General features: G+C 39.0%; 1 protein-coding gene across 2 annotated transcripts in view; it reads right to left on the bottom strand.

Annotated features, from left to right (window-relative positions):
• The window catches only part of LOC150092013 (neuroligin-4, Y-linked-like), a 362680-nt gene that overhangs the window by 124998 nt on the left and 214772 nt on the right, over positions 1 to 22910 (bottom strand). For both annotated transcript variants that reach the window (XM_090377704.1, XM_090377710.1), the window contains one exon: positions 21540 to 21725. In XM_090377704.1, the coding sequence (XP_090233830.1) occupies positions 21540 to 21725 (186 nt within the window). The remainder of the gene's footprint in view (positions 1 to 21539; positions 21726 to 22910) is intronic.

Genomic DNA, 22910 nt, shown 5'->3' with positions numbered 1-22910 from the left:
CGGCCTCAAGCATAGCAAGTTAAAAGCCTTAGAAAAAATTAACCAGACATATTCACATCGTAACCAGCATCTTGACCACTTACTTAGGGATATTTTTAAATATCGTCTATGTAATAAACCTGTTATCCATAACATCTATATCAATATTAAATTCAGTAACATTATATTTGACTACTTACCGTTAAAGGAGATATTAAATAAACATGTTTGCAGTTTTCCACTCAGTAATAGGAATATAGTAACTAGGTTTAGTTACAATAAACCTTTTGGGCTTACTGCTTGTAATTATAAGCAGCTAGCCGGCAACTTAGATAAGGTCTACCAGGATGCTATTTGCTACTGCCACTTACCACAATACCATGATTTCGTTGACTTACATCATGGGCATGTAATTACTGGTAATCTTAACCTGGTTCCTCACCAGGAATTGAGATCTGTTCTTTCCTACGGTTTTAAATACAGACCTAACACTAGCCTTAATGCTAATCTTATAACCAAACTAATACATTCTGACCTTATGCATTTTTGCCTTAAATTGGCCTATAAGTTTAATTTACCACTAGAGGCCTTCTATAATTGGCTAGTTCTTACTAATAGCGATTTTAAACAACATATATTTAGTATGCTTTTACATAGGAAGCATCATACCATTAGAGATAGCAAAAGATATAATATGCAGTTAATCAAACGACATTTAAAGGAGTTACAGGATATATTTATCATAACAACTATAGATAAGGCCGCTAATAATTACAGTTTCATCTGCAAAAAATTCTATGCCACACTATTATACAATGAACTACATAGCAGTGCTACATATACTAAATCTAACTGTAACCTTGGTACTATTACCAAAAAGCTACTGGCTATACAAAAAAGGTTAAAAATTAGTAACTATAATACTAATTTTCCGTATTTGTATGGTATTCCCAAGTTTCACAAATCGCCTATTAGTTTCAGATTTATTACATCTTGTAGAAATAGCTACTCAAAAGTCCCACATAGTAAGCTAGTTGAATTGCTCAGCATGATTTTCAAGGCTATAGATTCCTCCAGAATTATTAATAACAATAGACCTATTTTAACCTTTATAAAGAACAATATGAATAGCATCAAACATATAAATACATATGATTTCAAAAATTTATTTACTAGCATCCCACATGATAGTCTAAAATTGGTGTTAAATAATTATTTTACAGAATATAGCCAAATTTTACCCTGCCAACGTAATTATTGGGATAACTTGATTAATCTTTGTATTTCCAACAGCTATATTTATAATGGTAGTAATATTTTCATACAGCATGCTGGCATTGCCATGGGGGCGAGTAGCTCGTGTCTCATCGCCAACTTATATCTGCATCATTTTGAAAACAACTTTGTTAAAGATATCCATATGTTCAGATATATTGATGACCTAATTGTGTTCAACAATACTAGCTTTCTTACAGAAGCGGTTAAACACTACCCGCAGGAGTTGGTTCTAGAAGTCACTAACAACGGTGACCCTTTTAAAGTAGCATATCTGGACATAGATATTCAGATTAATAATAATACACTATCTACCAAGCTATTTGACAAACGCAAAGAATTCAATTTCAAAACTATAGACTTAACCCGTTGGGGTACTAATATCTCTGTACGTATACTTAAAAACATTATAGTGACACAAACTATCAGAAGAGTATATATTTGTAATAATAAAAGTGATGTTATATATGCGCTTATCGATCTTAAGCATAAATTATTGGATAACGGTTTCCCATATAATTTCATTTTGAAACATATGAGTACTGCTTTATCCATAGCACTAAAAAAGTACCACGATAATTTAAACCAGTTGGAAATTATCGAAAATATTAGGCAGGCAGTTTATTAAACTGTTATATACATTTTGGATATTGCCGTGGTCTTAATGTAATCATTATTGTTTTTTAATATAGGGTATAGATATAGCGAGTGGTGTACTAATTAGCCTTTGTATATACATGTACATACTAGGGACTGCTGTTTTGAACTCGCTATATATAGCTTACGCCTTAGAAAAGTGGTACCTATATGGGTTCTTTACAGTAGGAATGAATTCTATATTATACTAGGATTTCTCTTCTACATCTGAGTATTATTGGTTTTGTTTTCTCTATTATAGAGGGCGCTATTATGCTTTTGTTCATCCAAAAAACACCGGCTAATTCTTGACAAATCTTAGGTGGCGCATGACGCTTTGTAGTTATATAAGTCTAGTGAGGTTGCTGCAGGCTTTTTGTTTTTCCCGCCTTGGGCTACGGTAAAGTATGCTTGGTAGATTCCTTACCGGGTTTTTACCATGTCCCCTCTTTTGTTCTCTAAGCATTACTGACAATCCGACCTTATCTGACAGGTTCCGTCTTTCGTTCTCTTAGCATTACTGACAATTTGACTTTATCTGACATTATTTATGTCCTACTTAAAGTAAACTTTATTAGGAATTAGCCATTCCGTTTTTTCCTTTTTCTTTTTCTTCTTTTTCTTTTTATTCGATTGATATATTTTTACAGGCCTTTACTACCTAACCAGGATCCCTACTTTTAGGGTCGGGAAGTTACGCTCCCGGTTAATATCCGATGTACTATCGATAAATTGACCTTTTCTTTCTTTTTGCTTTTAGCTTTCCTCTTGCCTTATTTTTCATACCTCGCGAACTATTAGAGTAATTCGAGGGGGAGTGAGGTACTATTGCTCTACTATACATTTTTCCGTTCTCCTTCGGTTAGCTTTATTAGCTATTTTCTGCAAAATTTTATGCTAAATTGTGTTCAGCAAAAATTTTAATAATTACTCAGTTGTGCTTATAATGTGGTAGCGATCGGTCGGGCTAAATATCATCCAGCCTGTATCATTTATAAATTGTTGTTATGTATTACGGTACGACACTTGTTGTTTTGGCATTCTAGACTTACATTTGTCTCAAATCTTACGTTAATGTTATACTAAATTATTCCACATTTCCACTATTATATTATTTTGGCTTTAGTATACAGGCAGATGATAACAGAAACCGATGGCTCAGTCTAGCATGGGTTGGTTATTTTGTAAGGGTTTAGCCCTCGACAAAGTTCCTTGCAAAATAATTTTCCTGTGTTGGGCTTATTATTTTATTATTTTATTAATTTACTTAATATGATTTATATTTTGGTTTTCATGTATACTGGAGATATGGCAGGACTATGGCTATATGGATTTTCAAACTTTAAAGATATTAACTTTACACTATAACGTATCTATTTAGTATATACATAACGTCCGATGTAATGTTCGATCGTTTGATGGCATTAATTGGGTGTTCTATATATTACACTTTAACTATAATTTTACATCTTTACAACCTAAACTCAGTAATTTTATGGATGCTTTATTAATTAGGAGTTTGCCTATGTATTGACTGGTCTGCAAGGATTCTCCTTATCGTTATCGTTATCTAATTACATTAAATTTCTACATCTTTTTATATCAATATTTTTGTTTTCGCTATATTAAAGTATAAGGATACTATTATGCTAGTTATCATACTCTGTGAGTTTGGTAAGATATATAGTCGATGGTTAACTGTATTTCCCCCATTTTTTAGTTATTTTTACCTTATAATACTATCATGAGTTACTACACTTTGAATAATCATAAGATACTACGTCGGTCGCGTAGGCTAAACTGTACCGCGGATTCTACTATGGCTATGAGTGATCCGATAAGTAACCAAAATAGCCATGTTGCATCTAATGTATTAGGCTTACCAAGTAACCGCCCGGTTAATGATACTATAGACAATAACTTACATTTGGACACGAGGACTTTTGCATCGGAGCTATACTTAAAATTCAACAAATGCAACAATATGAGATGTCAAACTTGCCCGGCCATGAACATTAAACATGTCTCCCATAATACCTATGATCCGGTTTTCTGCCATTCTAGGGGAGCTATTTACCTAATTACATGTAATACGTGTATGGCTAAGTATATTGGACAAACAGGAGGTGAATTACATATTAGAATTAATGGGCACAGATCCCATATTAATAATTTTGTTAATAAAAATGACATTGAACTGCAGCACTTCCAAACACATAGTTTCGATAATATTTCTATTACTATATTAGATATTGAACATAGACACAGCATTAGATTACAACGTGAAAACTGCAATATTCTTAAATATAAAACCCTGTACCCTTATGGTCTCAATAGTTTGTTTAATGGACGTAATTATAATATTGGTAGTTTAGATACTTGTGTTTATAAACTTTTTCATATGGCTAATAGATCCCAGCCTAAATTGCCACGTAGTAAGATGAGAAACAAAGTTTTTAACAATACTGGTACTGGCATTCAAATGCGCACTAAGCATACTTTAGGAAAATTTACCGACATGCTGGATACTTGGGATAAAAATGTTATAAATATTAAACTCATACATGATATCTTATTCGGCCTCAAGCATAGCAAGTTAAAAGCCTTAGAAAAAATTAACCAGACATATTCACATCGTAACCAGCATCTTGACCACTTACTTAGGGATATTTTTAAATATCGTCTATGTAATAAACCTGTTATCCATAACATCTATATCAATATTAAATTCAGTAACATTATATTTGACTACTTACCGTTAAAGCAGATATTAAATAAACATGTTAGCAGTTTTCCACTCAGTAATAGGAATATAGTAACTAGGTTTAGTTACAATAAACCTTTTGGGCTTACTGCTTGTAATTATAAGCAGCTAGCCGGCAACTTAGATAAGGTCTACCAGGATGCTATTTGCTACTGCCACTTACCACAATACCATGATTTCGTTGACTTACATCATGGGCATGTAATTACTGGTAATCTTAACCTGGTTCCTCACCAGGAATTGAGATCTGTTCTTTCCTACGGTTTTAAATACAGACCTAACACTAGCCTTAATGCTAATCTTATAACCAAACTAATACATTCTGACCTTATGCATTTTTGCCTTAAATTGGCCTATAAGTTTAATTTACCACTAGAGGCCTTCTATAATTGGCTAGTTCTTACTAATAGCGATTTTAAACAACATATATTTAGTATGCTTTTACATAGGAAGCATCATACCATTAGAGATAGCAAAAGATATAATATGCAGTTAATCAAACGACATTTAAAGGAGTTACAGGATATATTTATCATAACAACTATAGATAAGGCCGCTAATAATTACAGTTTCATCTGCAAAAAATTCTATGCCACACTATTATACAATGAACTACATAGCAGTGCTACATATACTAAATCTAACTGTAACCTTGGTACTATTACCAAAAAGCTACTGGCTATACAAAAAAGGTTAAAAATTAGTAACTATAATACTAATTTTCCGTATTTGTATGGTATTCCCAAGTTTCACAAATCGCCTATTAGTTTCAGATTTATTACATCTTGTAGAAATAGCTACTCAAAAGTCCCACATAGTAAGCTAGTTGAATTGCTCAGCATGATTTTCAAGGCTATAGATTCCTCCAGAATTATTAATAACAATAGACCTATTTTAACCTTTATAAAGAACAATATGAATAGCATCAAACATATAAATACATATGATTTCAAAAATTTATTTACTAGCATCCCACATGATAGTCTAAAATTGGTGTTAAATAATTATTTTACAGAATATAGCCAAATTTTACCCTGCCAACGTAATTATTGGGATAACTTGATTAATCTTTGTATTTCCAACAGCTATATTTATAATGGTAGTAATATTTTCATACAGCATGCTGGCATTGCCATGGGGGCGAGTAGCTCGTGTCTCATCGCCAACTTATATCTGCATCATTTTGAAAACAACTTTGTTAAAGATATCCATATGTTCAGATATATTGATGACCTAATTGTGTTCAACAATACTAGCTTTCTTACAGAAGCGGTTAAACACTACCCGCAGGAGTTGGTTCTAGAAGTCACTAACAACGGTGACCCTTTTAAAGTAGCATATCTGGACATAGATATTCAGATTAATAATAATACACTATCTACCAAGCTATTTGACAAACGCAAAGAATTCAATTTCAAAACTATAGACTTAACCCGTTGGGGTACTAATATCTCTGTACGTATACTTAAAAACATTATAGTGACACAAACTATCAGAAGAGTATATATTTGTAATAATAAAAGTGATGTTATATATGCGCTTATCGATCTTAAGCATAAATTATTGGATAACGGTTTCCCATATAATTTCATTTTGAAACATATGAGTACTGCTTTATCCATAGCACTAAAAAAGTACCACGATAATTTAAACCAGTTGGAAATTATCGAAAATATTAGGCAGGCAGTTTATTAAACTGTTATATACATTTTGGATATTGCCGTGGTCTTAATGTAATCATTATTGTTTTTTAATATAGGGTATAGATATAGCGAGTGGTGTACTAATTAGCCTTTGTATATACATGTACATACTAGGGACTGCTGTTTTGAACTCGCTATATATAGCTTACGCCTTAGAAAAGTGGTACCTATATGGGTTCTTTACAGTAGGAATGAATTCTATATTATACTAGGATTTCTCTTCTACATCTGAGTATTATTGGTTTTGTTTTCTCTATTATAGAGGGCGCTATTATGCTTTTGTTCATCCAAAAAACACCGGCTAATTCTTGACAAATCTTAGGTGGCGCATGACGCTTTGTAGTTATATAAGTCTAGTGAGGTTGCTGCAGGCTTTTTGTTTTTCCCGCCTTGGGCTACGGTAAAGTATGCTTGGTAGATTCCTTACCGGGTTTTTACCATGTCCCCTCTTTTGTTCTCTAAGCATTACTGACAATCCGACCTTATCTGACAGGTTCCGTCTTTCGTTCTCTTAGCATTACTGACAATTTGACTTTATCTGACATTATTTATGTCCTACTTAAAGTAAACTTTATTAGGAATTAGCCATTCCGTTTTTTCCTTTTTCTTTTTCTTCTTTTTCTTTTTATTCGATTGATATATTTTTACAGGCCTTTACTACCTAACCAGGATCCCTACTTTTAGGGTCGGGAAGTTACGCTCCCGGTTAATATCCGATGTACTATCGATAAATTGACCTTTTCTTTCTTTTTGCTTTTAGCTTTCCTCTTGCCTTATTTTTCATACCTCGCGAACTATTAGAGTAATTCGAGGGGGAGTGAGGTACTATTGCTCTACTATACATTTTTCCGTTCTCCTTCGGTTAGCTTTATTAGCTATTTTCTGCAAAATTTTATGCTAAATTGTGTTCAGCAAAAATTTTAATAATTACTCAGTTGTGCTTATAATGTGGTAGCGATCGGTCGGGCTAAATATCATCCAGCCTGTATCATTTATAAATTGTTGTTATGTATTACGGTACGACACTTGTTGTTTTGGCATTCTAGACTTACATTTGTCTCAAATCTTACGTTAATGTTATACTAAATTATTCCACATTTCCACTATTATATTATTTTGGCTTTAATATACAGGCAGATGATAACAGAAACCGATGGCTCAGTCTAGCATGGGTTGGTTATTTTGTAAGGGTTTAGCCCTCGACAAAGTTCCTTGCAAAATAATTTTCCTGTGTTGGGCTTATTATTTTATTATTTTATTAATTTACTTAATATGATTTATATTTTGGTTTTCATGTATACTGGAGATATGGCAGGACTATGGCTATATGGATTTTCAAACTTTAAAGATATTAACTTTACACTATAACGTATCTATTTAGTATATACATAACGTCCGATGTAATGTTCGATCGTTTGATGGCATTAATTGGGTGTTCTATATATTACACTTTAACTATAATTTTACATCTTTACAACCTAAACTCAGTAATTTTATGGATGCTTTATATATATATATATATATATATATAAATAAAGGCATATCAGTAAATAAAAGCAATACTATGATAAAAGAAAAATGTATATCTCATATGAGTAATTCATTTATATATATTAATATATATTATGTATATATATTATGTGTATAGTATATATATTATATGTATATATATATATATATATATTATATGTATATATATATATATATATATATATATATATATATATTATATGTATATATATATATATATATATATATATATATATATATATATATATATTAATAAATTTTAAAAATTTAAAAACTGCTGACACATTGTCATTGTCATTTAAAATCTGACTGAGTGTATATGGCTCAGTCAGATGGGTAAAAGCAGTAAAACGAGCATTTCTAAAACTGGTACAATCGCATAAAATATGTTGAACGGACAAAATGGTGTCGCATTGCTCGCACACAGGAGGGGTCATCAGCCTTCAGCAAAAAGGAGTGTGTCACATGACAGTGTCCTGTGCGGAGCCCAGCAAGAACAACTTCCTCTTTGCGATCCCTGCGTAAGCTGGACCGCCAAAGATGGATCACAGGCTTAATCCGACATAGTTTATTTGTAGTAATCAGGCGATGCCACGAATCTTGCCACTGAGATTGTAAGTTATTACGGATCACTTGCCTGTAGTCTGTATATGGGACTAACAGGTCAAGATTATCTGATTTTGATTTGATTTTTGATTTTTTTGTGGCGCAAAAACAGCAGGGTTATAGTGCGCCAGGAAAAAGTTAAAATATAAAAAGGTAAGACTGGTAACTTGTAAAAAAGCTACTTCGTCTTAAGGTGCATACAATCATAAAATCAGTACAATGACAAAAGCAAATTGTTTATTTCATATGGCTGTATACAAATTGATCGACTTTAAAAATTTAAAAACTGCTGACACTTTGTCGTTGTCATTTAAAATCTGACTGAGTGTATACGGATCAGTCAGATGGGTAAAAGCAGTAAAACGAGCATTTATAAAACTGGAACAATCACATAAAATGTGTTCGACGGTTAAAACGGTGTCGCATTGCTCACACATAGGAGGGTCATCAGCCCTCAGCAAAAAGGAGTGTGTCAAATAACAGTGTCCTATGCGGAGCCGAGCAAGAACAACTTCCTCTTTGCGATCCCTGCGCAAGCTGGACCGCCAAGGATGGATCACAGGCTTAATTCGACATAGTTTGTTTGAAGTAATCAGTCGATGCCACGAATCTTGCCACTGAGATTGCAGGTTACTACGGATCACTTGCCTGTAGTCTGTAAAGGGAACTAACAGGTCAAGATTATCCGTCAGGGCTGTTGATTTGGCTGCAGTGTCAGCCAAATCATTTCCTCTAATCCCGATGTGACTGGGGATCCAGCAGAAGCGGATATCGAATCCGCTTGCATCGAGGCTGTATATTATCTGCTGAATTCGGGACAGGGTTGGATGATTGGTGTGTGACATCGCTGATAAAGCCTGTAGTGCACTCATTGAATTGGCATATATAATACACCGTTGGTAACGGTGTTTTCCTATGTGATCTAGAGCTAACTCTATGGCATGCAGCTCTGCAGTGTAAATGCTGCAGTTAACAGGTATCTGCTCTGATATGGTTTTATCTGGAAAAACAGCAGCAGATCCTACATATGATTCTGACTTCGAGCCGTCTGTGTAAACTGGCAAGAAGTCAGAATGTTCTGCACGGTGTTGTGAATAGAGCTGAAAGTAGACAGAGGGCGGAGTACTAGACTTCGTCGCAAGTTTGAGCGAGAAGTCACATGCTGGTGTTTGTGCATGCCAGGGTGGAAAGGACTCCTTTGGTGATCGAGCAACCTTGTCCACCGAGATGTTAAGCTCATTGAGTAGCTCTTGAACACGAATGCCGAATGGCCGATTGGCAGTGCGTCGTGTGTTATAAAGATTTTCCCATCGTGGCTCGAAAACGGATGTCCACGTGGGGTGGGCCGGCAGGGACTTCAGCTTGAAGGCATATTGCAGAGACAACTGCATTCGCCGAAGCCACAAAGATGGTTCATTTGCTTCGGCATACAGACTTTGGACAGGCGAAGTTCTAAAAGCACCGGTGGCAATGCGGATGGCTTGATGATGGACGGGGTCAAGCCAACGAACAGCGCTATTTCTGGCAGATGCATATACCTGAGACCCATAGTCCAATTTTGAACGTACAAGTGCACGGTACAGACGTAGGAGAGCGCATCGGTCTGCACCCCAAGAGGTAGAAGAGAGAGAGCGGAGGATGTTAAGCCCTCTCGTGCACTTTGTTCGAAGCTGACGAATGTGTTGGACGAATGTCAGCTTTTTGTCAAAAATGAGTCCCAGGAATTTCGCCTCTGATACAACTGGAATGGTGCTTTGTCCAAGTCGTAATTCAGGCTCGGGTGGAGGTTACGTTTGCGACAGAAATGTAGGCAAACGGTCTTCTCCGGTGAGAACCTGAAACCATTGGCCGTGGCCCAGGAGTTAAGACGGTCAATAGCTTGTTGCAGTTGTCTCTCAATAACCCTCATATTGCATGATTGAGAAAATATGTTGAAGTCATCGACGTAGAGTGCACTGTTTATAGTTGGAGGAAGTTGTTCAGAAATAGAATTTACTTTAATGGCAAAAAGCGTAACACTTAAGACAGATCCTTGTGGTACCCCCTCCTCTTGGCAAAAAGGCCGCGAAAGGGAGGATCCTACACGAACTTGGAAATAACGAGAGGATAAAAAATTTTTAATGAAAATGGGAAGGTGACCTCTTACATCGAGGTTGTAAAGGTCTTTTAAAATACCAAATCTCCAAGTTGTGTCGTACGCTTTTTCCATGTCAAAGAAGATGGACACCAAATGTTCTCTTTTAAGGAAAGCATCTCGGATAGATGTTTCCAGTCTAATTAAGTGGTCCAGTGTGGACCTGTTTCTTCGGAAGCCGCACTGAATGCGGGAGAGAAGGTCGTTCGATTCTAAATACCATAACAGACGAGCATTGACCATTCTCTCCAATATTTTGCACAGACAGCTGGTCAGAGCAATAGGACGATAGTTTTTTGGACATTTAGGATCCTTTCCTGGATTAGCAAAAGCAAGAATAGTTGCCTTGCGCCAGGTATCCGGAAAGTGCTCTTCAAGGAAGATTCTGTTGTACAGGAAGAGCAAACGGTCCATGGATTCTGATGAAAGATGTTTGATCATTTCATAATGGATGTTGTCTGGTCCAACAGCGGTAGCCTTTGTACGGGCGACTGCTGTTTTCAGCTCATGGATATTAAATGGCCCATTGTATGGGTGGGAACCCTTCGATGTGAATTTAAGGGCCTGTTTTTCAGTATTGCGCTTTGTGACCAGAAACTCTGGGGAGTAAGATGATATTGCAGAGATGTTAGAAAATGTTTCCCCAAGAGCATTGGTTATTGCAGTAGAGTCTGCAATAGTACATCCATTATAATTAAGGACCGATGAGGGATGTGCCGTGTATTTCCCCTTCATTTTCCGAATTTTATCCCAGACCACCTTAGTACTAGTGGACTGAGTAATTGATGATGTAAAACGGATCCACGCTTCCTTTTGACTCTGACGGCAGATGTAACGTGCTTTGGCTCGTGCGCGTTTAAAGGCTATAAGGTTGTTCGTGGTAGGATATCGGCGGAATATCCCCCACGCTTTATTTTGAGCCTTTTTTGCTACTGTGCATTGTGAATTCCACCAAGGTTTGGGAAATGGTGGAAACTGGGCAGATATTTTTGGAACAGCATTCGCAGCTGCTTGGACAATGATTTCTGTAATGTACGTTACTGCGTCATTGATAGGCTCTTGACTGACTGTACTGAGGTCAAACATTGCCTGATGTTGGTTGTTATTGTTGTTGTTGTTGTATGTTTTACGGCGCAACGGCACCTATAGGCCATTATGCGCCAAGCAATGGTAGGAGGCAAAAGGCTTTATTAAAAGAGAGATATGTGCACTATGTGAAGATTTAAGCATTATATTCTGTCATAGCATTTTATCCTTTTTAGGAAAGTGAAAACTGCATTAATATCAGATCTGTCGCCTAATATTTGTTCCAAAGTAGGTGTGGTTTGGGCTGCATAGTTTGATAAGAAGGTGGTCTGCCGTACTCCATTATAGAGAGGGCAGTCAACAATGATGTGCTGGACTGTGATTTGAGCATGGCAGTTCGGACAAGAAGGTGGGTCTGAGGAAGAGAGAAGATAAAGGTGAGTAAGGTGTGTATGTCCTATTCGTAATCTTGCAAGTGTGACTTCTTCCTTTCGGTTCGAGCGGAAACTAGATGGCCAAGACTGGAGTTTCGGTTTAATCCGAAGCAGTTTGTTGCCTTCTTGGTTTTGCCAGATGGTTTGCCAGTGAATCATACTTCGCTTTGTTATAAGACTTTTATAATCGGTGAAAGGAATTTTGAAAGAGTCATGAATTGGTTGCACAGTAGATTTGGCTGCGTGGTCGGCACTCTCATTGCCAGGTATGCCAACATGGCTAGCGACCCAACAAAATTTTATTACTTTCGTGTTCTTAGCAAGATGAGCCAGCAAGTTTTGAATATTACCAAGTAGGTAGTTATGATGCTTTCTTGGTTGCTGTAAAGCGAGAAAGGCACTCAGAGAGTCGGTAAAAATAATACTATGGGTATACTGCTTCAGCTTTATAGTTTCTAGCGCCATCTGAATGGCATGAAGTTCAGCAGTAAAGATACTGCATTCTAAAGGTAACTGATTAGAGATTGTTGATGATGGAAGAACAACAGCAGCACCGACGTGGTGATCAGTTTTGGAACCGTCTGTGTATATCATGGTATAAGATTCATATTTCTCAAGTAGAGATTTATGAAGCTGGTTTACATTCTGTGAAGAAAGAGTACTTTTCCCCCATTCTTGAAGGGACAGATCACAGGTGGCAGGGCAAAATGCCCACGGAGGAGTCGTGAAACTAGTGGTGGCTATTTTAGAAAGATCAAGCTGCCAATTATCAAGTAGTGAGCAAAGATGTATGCCAGCGGGTCGATTTATTGATGGATAAACGGCATACAAGTTCTCCCAATCTGGTGTAAATAGATGTTTCCACGATGGATGCAGGGGTTGGCTTTTTATTTTGACGGCATAATTCAGCAGTAAAATTTGTCTTCGTAGAGAGAGTGGGGGATCATGAGCTTCAGCGTACAGGCTCTGCACAGGAGATGTGCGGTAGGCTCCAAGAGCAATGCGAAGGCCACTATGGTGAATAGGGTCCAAAGCCCTCAAAATGCTAGGTCTAGCAGAGTTGTAAACTGGTGACGCATAGTCTAACCTTGATCTTACAATAGCATGATATAAATGAAGGAGTGTTTGACGGTCAGCACCCCATGTTGTAGCTGATAATACTCTCAAAATGTTTAGTTTCTTGAAACAGGTGGTTCTAAGTTCTTTAATATGGTCAAGAAAGGTCAATTTTTTATCTAAAGTTAATCCAAGGAAACGAATGGTAGGCACAACAGGTATATCATGGTTCCCCAGCTTTAGAAGTGGGTCAGGGTGGAGATTACGTCTTCTACAGAAATGAACTGCAACAGTTTTTTCAGGTGATATGCGGAACCCGTTGTCTGTGGCCCACGTTGTAATCTTATTAAGAGCTCCTTGCAATTGTCTCTCAATCATTCTCATGTTCTGTGAGTGACAAGATATACTGACATCATCTGCATATAAGGTAGTAAATACAGTGGCTGGAATGACCTTGGTAATTGAATTGATTTTTATAGTGAATAGAGTGGCACTTAAAACTGAGCCCTGTGGAACACCTTCTTCTTGGATGAATTTTCGGGAAAGAGTGGATTGAATACGGACCTGGAAGGATCGCTGCTTCAAAAAGTTCTGTATAAATCTTGGCATATTACCTCTGAAACCTAATGCATGTAGATCACGGAGAATTCCGTATCGCCAAGCTGTGTCAAAAGCTTTCTCAACGTCTAAATAAACTGTAGTCAAATGTTCCTTCCTTAAGAAGGCATTGCGAATCTGGTTTTCCATTTGTATCAATAGGTCTAAAGTTGATCTACCTGTATGAAATCCGCACTGCGATGAATTGATGAGGTTGTATTTGCTCAGCACCCAGGTGAGTCGAGAATTTACCATTTTTTCCATTATTTTTCCCATACAGCTGGTGAGGGCAATAGGTCGATAGTGACGCGGGTTGATTGGATCCTTGCCAGGTTTTAATAATGCTATGACATATGAGTGTCGCCAGTTATCAGGGAAAGTATCTTCTGTGAAAACCCGATTATATAGCTGGAGTAAGACACAAAGCGACTTTTCGCTCAGCTCTTTCAACATGACATAGTGTATTCCGTCAGGTCCAGCAGCACTGTGTTTCGAGCTGTTAAGAGCAAGCCGTAGTTCAATTATGGTAAAGGGACAGTTGTACATTTGATGGTGGTCTGTGTTAAAATTTAGGGTCTGCTTTTCAGCAAGAGACTTTAATTTCTGAAAGTTTGGCGAGTATGAGGATACAGCAGAGGTTTCAGCAAAGGATTCTCCGAGAGTGTTGGCTATGTCTTGAGGTAGTGAAACATCATTGCCGTTTATATTCAGTATTGATAGATGCGAAGGAGGATATTTATTATACATTTTTCTAATATTTTTCCAGATGGTTTGTGTTTTAGTGGACCGTGTAATGGTTGAGGCAAAACGTTTCCATGACTCTCTTTTACTTGCACGCTGAATGCGTCTAGCATTGGCTCTGGCTTTCTTAAAGTGTACTAGATTAGCAGCGGTAGGGTTTTTGCGAAATTTATTCCAGGCTTTATTTTTCTCTCGTTTAGCTTGATTGCATTCATTGTTCCACCAGGGTTTTGGTCTTATTCTATGATCTGTGCACACTCTTGGTATTGCTGCTTCTGTGGCCAGCAATATTTGATTTGTTACATAATCAACCGCATTATTTATTGACATATTTGAAACAGTTGTTTTCTGCAGGGTGGCTAGTTGCCTATATTTTTCCCAATCAGCTTTGGCAAAGTTCCATTTGGCAGTTTGATTATGACAAGGTGGAGAATTTGATTCTACACGGCAGACTATTGGATAATGGTCACTACCCAGTAGACTGTCATGAACAGACCAATCAAATAGCGGAAAAAGGACTGGTGAGCATATGGAGAGATCAATTGCTGAGCTTGACCCAGAAGGTAGATGAAAATAAGTGGGTAAACCAGTATTCAGTAGAGTCAGATTAAATTTATCTAAAAGCTTTTCTAGTATTTTTCCTCGTTTATCATGTATTCTATCACCCCATAGAGGATTATGTGCGTTAAAATCTCCCATGATGCAAAAGGGAGGAGGGAGCTGAGATACAACAGTTTCAAGATCAGTGTAAGAAATGTCTTGGTTAGGGGAAAGATATAAGGAAACAATGGTAAAAGAAAAAGGAAAAGATATTCGAGCAGCTACTGCTTCTAGATTTGTTTGTAACATTAATGGTCGGGAAGGGATATTGGAGTTCACTATAAGAGCAACCCCTCCATGAGCCGAATTGCTTAAATGAGAAACTCTATCTTTTCTGTAGATAACATGATGTTTAATTGAGGTAGCAAAAGAAGCTGTTAAGTTAGTTTCTTGGAGGCAGAAGGTAACTGGGTTATACTGGAGAAGGAGATCCCGAATATCATCAAGGTTGGTGCGATACCCTCTACAATTCCACTGAAGAAAACTGGGCATTATTTGGGTAAAGTGTGGTCCTCGGTTTCTGTCCGAGGTACTGTTGGCTTATGGTGACCAGATTTTCTTTTTGGGAAGTACGGTCTTCCTGTTTCCATCTCTTCTTCTGGGAAGAGATCGAGAACGGGATCTTCGCGGTCAGTGTTTTCTTCCATTTCAATCGAATCAGTTTTAGAAATATCAACACTTTTTGAGTACATTGGATTATTGGTAGAATGCGGAACAGTGATTGGTGTGTTAACAGCCTTGTTTGATTTATATGGTTTACCAGAAAGGGGCATAGCTTCCAAAATTGACCGAGCCCAATCTGACATTGATCTGTCTGGGGGAAACGTTACCTCAGTTTGAGTACCAGTCGTTATTCTTCTTTGCACAGTACTTGTTACCACAGTTGGTTTTTGGACTATTTCAGCAAAGCTGGGTCGAGTGTTAAATTGAGCCTGTACAGATTTTTTAGCTTCTTGGTACGAGATGTTTTTTTCGGCTTTGACCCGTTGAATGTTTTTTTCCTTTTTCCATAGGGGACAATCTCTGGAGTAGGTAGTATGTGGGCCATTACAATTTGAGCATTTGTGCTGCTCTGCTTTGCAGTCAGAGTGATTGTGCTCGCGTGAACCGCAGTTGGCACAAGTGGCTAAACCTCTACACACGTTTTGGGAATGCCCAAATTTTTGGCATTTAAAACAGCGTGTAGGGTTAGGAATGTATAATTTTATTTGACAATTCAGATAACCTGCTTTGATGGATGCTGGAGGTTTGGGGCTATCAAATGTTAGTATTATATTCCGTGTTGGAACTAGAGCATTGTCTCGTTTTGTGTATATGCGCTTTACATGCACAATTCCCTGGTCTTGCAATTCGTTTTTCAACTCTTCTTCTGAGAGATTTATGAGATCCCACTCAGCTATCACACCCCTGGAGGTGTTTAGAGTAGCATGAGGGGAGACAGTAATCGGTAATCCTCCAAAGGATGTCAGTTTTTGGAGCCGTTGTGATTGCCGTTCATCTGAGACCTCAACGAGCAAGTCGCCCGATCTCAGACGCTTAGTTGTTTTCGGAGATCCTATTAGATTTTCTAGGTATTTCTGAATTTTAAAAGGCGAGAGACTACCAAGAGACTTTTCTTGAGTAGAATGCAATACAAGGTGCATTGGATGCCTTCTTTGTAGTAAACTGTCAGTTTTTTGACGTTTAGCACTGCATGAGTTAGAGTCTTCTGTCTCATGAGCAGCCATATTAGGATCTTTATGTCCTGTAGAAGAGATCATTTTGCTCCTTTTAGCCCCGGAAAGATAGCTTTTCTTTCCAGGTTACCGGCCCCGCCACGGGGAGGCAGGAGCAGTGCCACAAGGGTAACCAAGCGGCTGAGTTAGTTTGGTTAGTAAGATAACAAGAAACAGAAAGGTGAATTTCCTTCCTGGAACTCTGCCTACTTTTTGTAGTGCAAAAGTTTCACAATACAAATAAATGAGGAAAACTGTGTTTAAAACCTAAAGAAAACTATTTGCTTTGCACACAATATATAGATCGCTTGGAAATCGCTTGGCTACACTAATAATCGCTTGGCACCCGGGGCCGCCTGATGTTGGAAGGCATTCCAGTCAGCCTGATCAAACTTCCACCGTGGTAACCTAAAAGGATGACATGGTCTCCCACTGTGTAACAAGGTTATCACAGGGAAGTGATCACTTCCGTATGGATTTTCCTCCACTTCCCAAGTGAGTGAAGGGAGTAGAGAAGGGGAGCAGATAGAGAGATCAATGGCAGAAAAAGTACGGGTAGGCATGTGGAAGAAGGTGTTTGTTCCAGTATTGAGAAGGGAAAGGTCATTGTCATTGAGCATACGCTCTATGACCCGTCCCCTTCCATTCATGTTAGCACTACCCCACAGGGTGTTATGTCCATTAAAATCCCCAAGTAAGAAAGGGGGAGGCAACTGCGTTACAAGATCATCAAGGTCTTCCTGGGAGATATCAGTCCCAGGTGGCAAATAAATAGAGCAGACCGTTAATAGAAATCCCACTGTAAGGCGAATTGCAACAGCCTCTATGCTGGTTGTAATTAGCAAAGGCTGCACTGGGGTCTGGTTGCCCACAAGGATAGCCACTCCTCCATGAGCAGGACCATCCGCACTTCTATCCTTACGAAAGATTGTGATGTTATGCATTGTGGGATCATCATTTGCCTTTAGGTAAGTCTCCTGCAAGCAAAAGCAAACTGGCTCGTGCTTTTGCAGGAGGGCCTTGATGTCATCAGTATTTCGCCGGAATCCACGACAATTCCATTGTAGGAATTTAGCCATTATTTTGGCATGGTGGGTCCATCAGGCGGCTTCCGAGGTGCTGAGGGCTTAATTTTGTCAGACTTGGATTTATCTTTCCTCGGGAAGTATGGACGCTGTCCTGTGTCCATTTCTTCCTCCGCAAAGAGTTCCAAGACTGACTCATCATGTACCTCCTTGGTCGTGACATCCATTATTTCTTGCCCTGAAGTGGGCAGTTCACTTTTCTGTGATGTTAATTTAGTGCTCCCTGTTGTTAATGCTGGAGCATTGGGAGGTACCGATATTGGAGTGGCAGCTGATTGCGAATTTTGGGTGGGCTTTAGTGAACTCAATAAATAGCGGGCGATGGGAGTAAAAGAGTCCCTTGGGGGAACAGTCATATCAGTTTGGGTCCCAATCGTAATTTTACTAGAAACTTTCTGGGCGTACGAAGGCTTCCCGCTATTTACTGGTTGGATGCGTTTTCTGGCCTCTGGGTAGGATATGTTCAGCTCCGTTTTTAATTTTTGAATTTCCTTTTCATCCTTCCACCGCTGGCATGCTCGAGAGTATGCAGGGTGCTCTCCTTGGCAGTTAGTACAATTTGGCTTAGGAGCTATACATTCCTTGCTCTCGTGATCTTTAGCACCACATCGAGCACAGGCAGGGTTACCACGACAAGCTGTTTGTGAGTGGCCGTACTTCTGACATTTAAAACACCTCAGTGGGTTGGGAATGTAAATCCTCACTGGGCAGTTTAAGTAACCTGCCTTGATGGAACTTGGAGGCGGTGGGGTGTTGAATGTTAGGATGAGAACTCGGGTAGGGACAAGATTCCCATCCTTACGCATAGATATTCGCTTCACAGCTGTCACTCCTTGCTCTTTCAATTCAGAGCAGATCTCTTCTTCAGAAACGTGAAGAAGATCCCACTCTGATATGACACCTCGTGACGAGTTCAGAGTTTTATGAGGGATTACGATAATGGGTATTCCCCCTAAAGATGTGGAATTCAAAATTTTTTCAGCATGCTTTGTATTTGATGCTTCGACTAAAATATCTCCAGAACGCAGCCGTTTTACCGATTTAGGTGAACCTGCCATCCCTTCTAATCCTTTCTGGATAAAGAAAGGTGACATTTTCCCAACTGACTGCTCTCCGGTGGAATGGAGAATGAGGAAAAGCGGTGTCACAGATGGCGTTTTCTCCTCAGTTCTGGCTCTTTATGCAGAATTGGTGTCATTATCTTCTGATGATCGATTAGGTAGGGGCCTTGTTGGGGCCCCAGAAGAAGGATTTAAATTACTCATTAGAGTAAAGAAAAAATGTCTGATGCCTAAGTACCTCACCCACCACGGAGCCCTACGAGGGGGCGCCCACTCGTGAACTAGCAGGTACTGCATACACGAATGGGACGCCGAGTTCGCTTAGAACACCATACCCACGTTACCAATAAGTCTTTATCCCGTCCCAGGACCAAAGGGAGGGAGACTTATTGGAACGCAGTTGACCCTAGCAGTATAAAACCACCCACCGATTGATCCCAGTCGAGCCGGTCCGGGACCGCCCGTCTTGTCGAAGCAGGGGCCAAAGTGGTGTATTAAGGCTGGGCCCCTCAACCACCAGGATCCCCCTTTCCGCTTCCACGGGTCGCGGCGCACGGCTGCACACGCCGGATTCCAAAGATGTAACCCTGGAACCAAGGTATGGGCGTTAGATCCCAGTGATGCTAATCTGGAAACCCAGCAGCATCACTGGGAGGTCCCCTCACCACGTACAGGTGCCCACGTCGAGGGGTCAAGATTATCCGTCAGGGCTGCCGATTTGGCTGCAGTGTCAGCCAAATCATTTCCTCTAATCCCGATGTGACTGGAGATCCAACAGAAGCGGATATCGAATCCACTTGCATAGAGGCTGTATATTAACTGCTGAATTCGGGCCAGGGTTAGATGATTAGTGCGTGACACCGCTGATAAAGCCTGTAGTGCACTCAGTGAATCGGCATATATAATACACCGTTGGTATCGGTGTTTTCTTATGTGATCTAGAGCTAACTCTATAGCATGCAGCTCTGCAGTGTAAATGCTGCAGTCAAGAGGTATCTGCTCTGATATGGTATTATTTGGAAAAACAGCAGCAGATCTCACGCCGACCGGGCTAGCCGAGTGGGTAAAGTACCTGCCCGGCAACCCAAAGGTCGCGGGTTCGATTCTCGCCTCGGGCTTGGATCAAAGTACTGCAAAAACCTTGGGAGGTGCAATATGGCCACAGAAGCCGATGCGCCAACAACTACCAAATCAAAAAAAAAAAAAAAAAAAGCAGATCTCACATACGATTCTGACTTCGAACTGTCTGTGTAAACTGGCAAGAAGTCAAAATGTTCTGCGCGGTGTTGTGAACAGAGCTAAATGTAAACAGAAGACGGAGTATTAGACTTCATCCCAATCTTCAGCGAGAAGTCACATCCTGGTGTTTGTGCATGCCAGGGTGGAAGGGGCTCCTTTGGTGATCGAGCAACCTTGTCTACCGAGATGTTAAGCTCATTGAGTAGCTCTTGAACAGGAATGCCGAATGGGCGATTGGCAGTGCATCGTGTATTATAAAGATTGTGGCTCAAAAACGGATGTCCACGTGGGGTGATCTGGCCAGGATTTCAGCTTGAAGGCATATTGTACAGACAACTGCATTCGCCGAAGCGACAAGGGTGGTTCATTTGCTTCGACATACAGAAATCTAAGCGTGATCGGATCAAAGATTTGTAGAGGTGAAGTAAGGAGTACCGATCAGCTCCCTATGGCATGGATGACTGTGGTGAATCATCTCCTGTGATTAATGAATGCGGGTCAGGTGGGTATGACCTATTCTTGGGCTTGAAAGTATTACTTCTTCTCGCCTTGATGTATGGACACTGAAGTGCCAGATTTTCGGATCCTGTTTAAACTGCAAGGATTTATTATTAGTTTGAGAATTCCAGAGTGCTGTCCATTCTGATAGGCATGCAGCATGAATGATTAGCGCATAGTCTGATCCTGGAACAGGAATATCGGTTAAATCTAAGGTGGTTGGATTTTTTGCAGCTTTATCGGCAAGTTCATTGCCCAAAATACAACAGTGTGCCAGAATCCAACAAAACGTAATCAGTTGGTGGCGTTCTTAAATCTGCAATAATAATCTTCTAATTTCATTTATATATCACTTGTTCACTATAACGGTTGGCAACTGGGCCATCTCTCATGGGCATCACATCACAAATGTTGTCATAATCGAAATGTTGGTAAGTGGATACCATATCAATTTTTTTAAATTTAATTTTTATTTATTTTTTCTAAACTACTAAAAATATTTGATCTACTGAAATCTCAAAGAGACCTGCACATAATTCCACCAAAATGGGTCAAAAACTATATCACCTCGAATGAAATGATTCGACCTGTAGCATGTTCAATTACTTTTAGTTATACTGGAAAATTGTTAATCAACTTCTTTAATTATCAGTCTGATAGCGCGGCAGTGAAGTATTGCACTACTTCGAATGCATCATCCAATTATTTAATGAAATATGAAGATAGTGGCACAGTGATTACAAAATAAATTAACAGATTATCTAATAAAGATTTCTTAATTAGATTCTTATTCTTAAGTCCAAATTAAATTCTATACATTTAATGAATACAGCAGATTAGTAGTAAAAAAATTAGTTTACCTTTCGCCATTGGAGATATCATCAAGAGATTGACGCACGCAGCGCCGTGGCCATACCCAAATAGAGTGATGTTCCTTGGGTCACCCCAGAACTGGGCAATATTTTCCTGCACCCAGTGGAGTGATGCAATTTGGTCCAAAAGGCCATAATTCCCTCTTGCTGAACCTTCGATGGCAGGCAGAAAACCTGAAAATCGTAAAGACCGCTTTCGGTTATAAAACTGCTTTTAATTACACGAAAAGAGAAGAACAAAACTACAGGCTAAAAAATAAACTTTCCCTTCACAATATTAACAGTTCTATTTATTGCTCTAGTCACAGGCAGTAAAGTAGGCACAGAGCAGAAATAAATTCCTTTCCAAAGAATTAACTTCACAAATTATTTAACCTCGAAATGAATTGTTAGGCTCAAAATAAATTCTATTGCAGTGGAAATATAAACCACGCGTGTTCATTTATAGGTCCGCCATGGCAACCTCACACACTTGATTAACCACCTCGAGACACGAACTAGTTAGCAAATTGCGCTGCTTAGATATTCACCCATTACTTTAATGGCTGTGTCCGTACTGCAAATTTTAAAGTGGCAATCAATTAATTAATTGCCAACGAGGCCCAAGGAGCTCAGATTATCATGTAGCAAATCATTTTAAGCTGCTCATTTCATAGAATACTGGCCCAGATGGTTCGCGGGTGATAATACTTTTATAAAGGAGGTCGTTATAGCGACATCTCTTCCATTCCGCAAATGGAATCCCATCTTAGCAACTTCCTTTGTACATCTTATATTTGTCTTGGCTGATTTTATTGACACGAGATGAATTCTTCGGATAGCGCACGTCGCTCGACCGCAGTGCTTCATGGGAGCTTCATCTTACTTAGGAAATGTACACAGACGGTGCCCTTATCAAACAGAACCCTCCTTGTCTAATACCATTCTACCCACCTCCAGCGTTTGGGATTTTTTGCGTCTGGGAAGTGCGGAGAGGAGAATCCGAAATTCCCCTTTAAGAGACGCGTAGGAAGCTATAATTTAATTATCGATTCTGTTTCCAATAAAAGCAACAAGCAGTAAATTCTCGTGCACTAAAGCGACCTTCGTCGGCGGATGCTTCTGTAGACGCAGCCAATGAAAAAGGGAAAAGTCTGGATCGTAATAGAGCTAAAAGAAAGAGTAAAAAAAAGATGATTTCTTGAGCAAGCAGCTGTTAGCATTGTGTACATTAGACTGGAAGGTTATCGGATATAAGAGGCTTTTGAAGTCTCACGTGACCAGTTCGGATATTTGATGGGACAGACAAACGGAAGAAGAGGGATGCCGAAGTCCTGAAGAGCATCATGCAAACATGCTTGTTTCCAATGCATGAAAACA

This window comes from Mastigoproctus giganteus, chromosome 1 (assembly GCF_048544385.1).
Source record: "Mastigoproctus giganteus isolate SK-2022 chromosome 1, ASM4854438v1, whole genome shotgun sequence".
NCBI classification, from domain to species: domain Eukaryota; kingdom Metazoa; phylum Arthropoda; class Arachnida; order Uropygi; family Thelyphonidae; genus Mastigoproctus; species Mastigoproctus giganteus.
The sequence above is the reverse complement of the archived record's forward strand: the minus strand, read 5'-3'. Positions and strand labels throughout refer to the sequence as shown.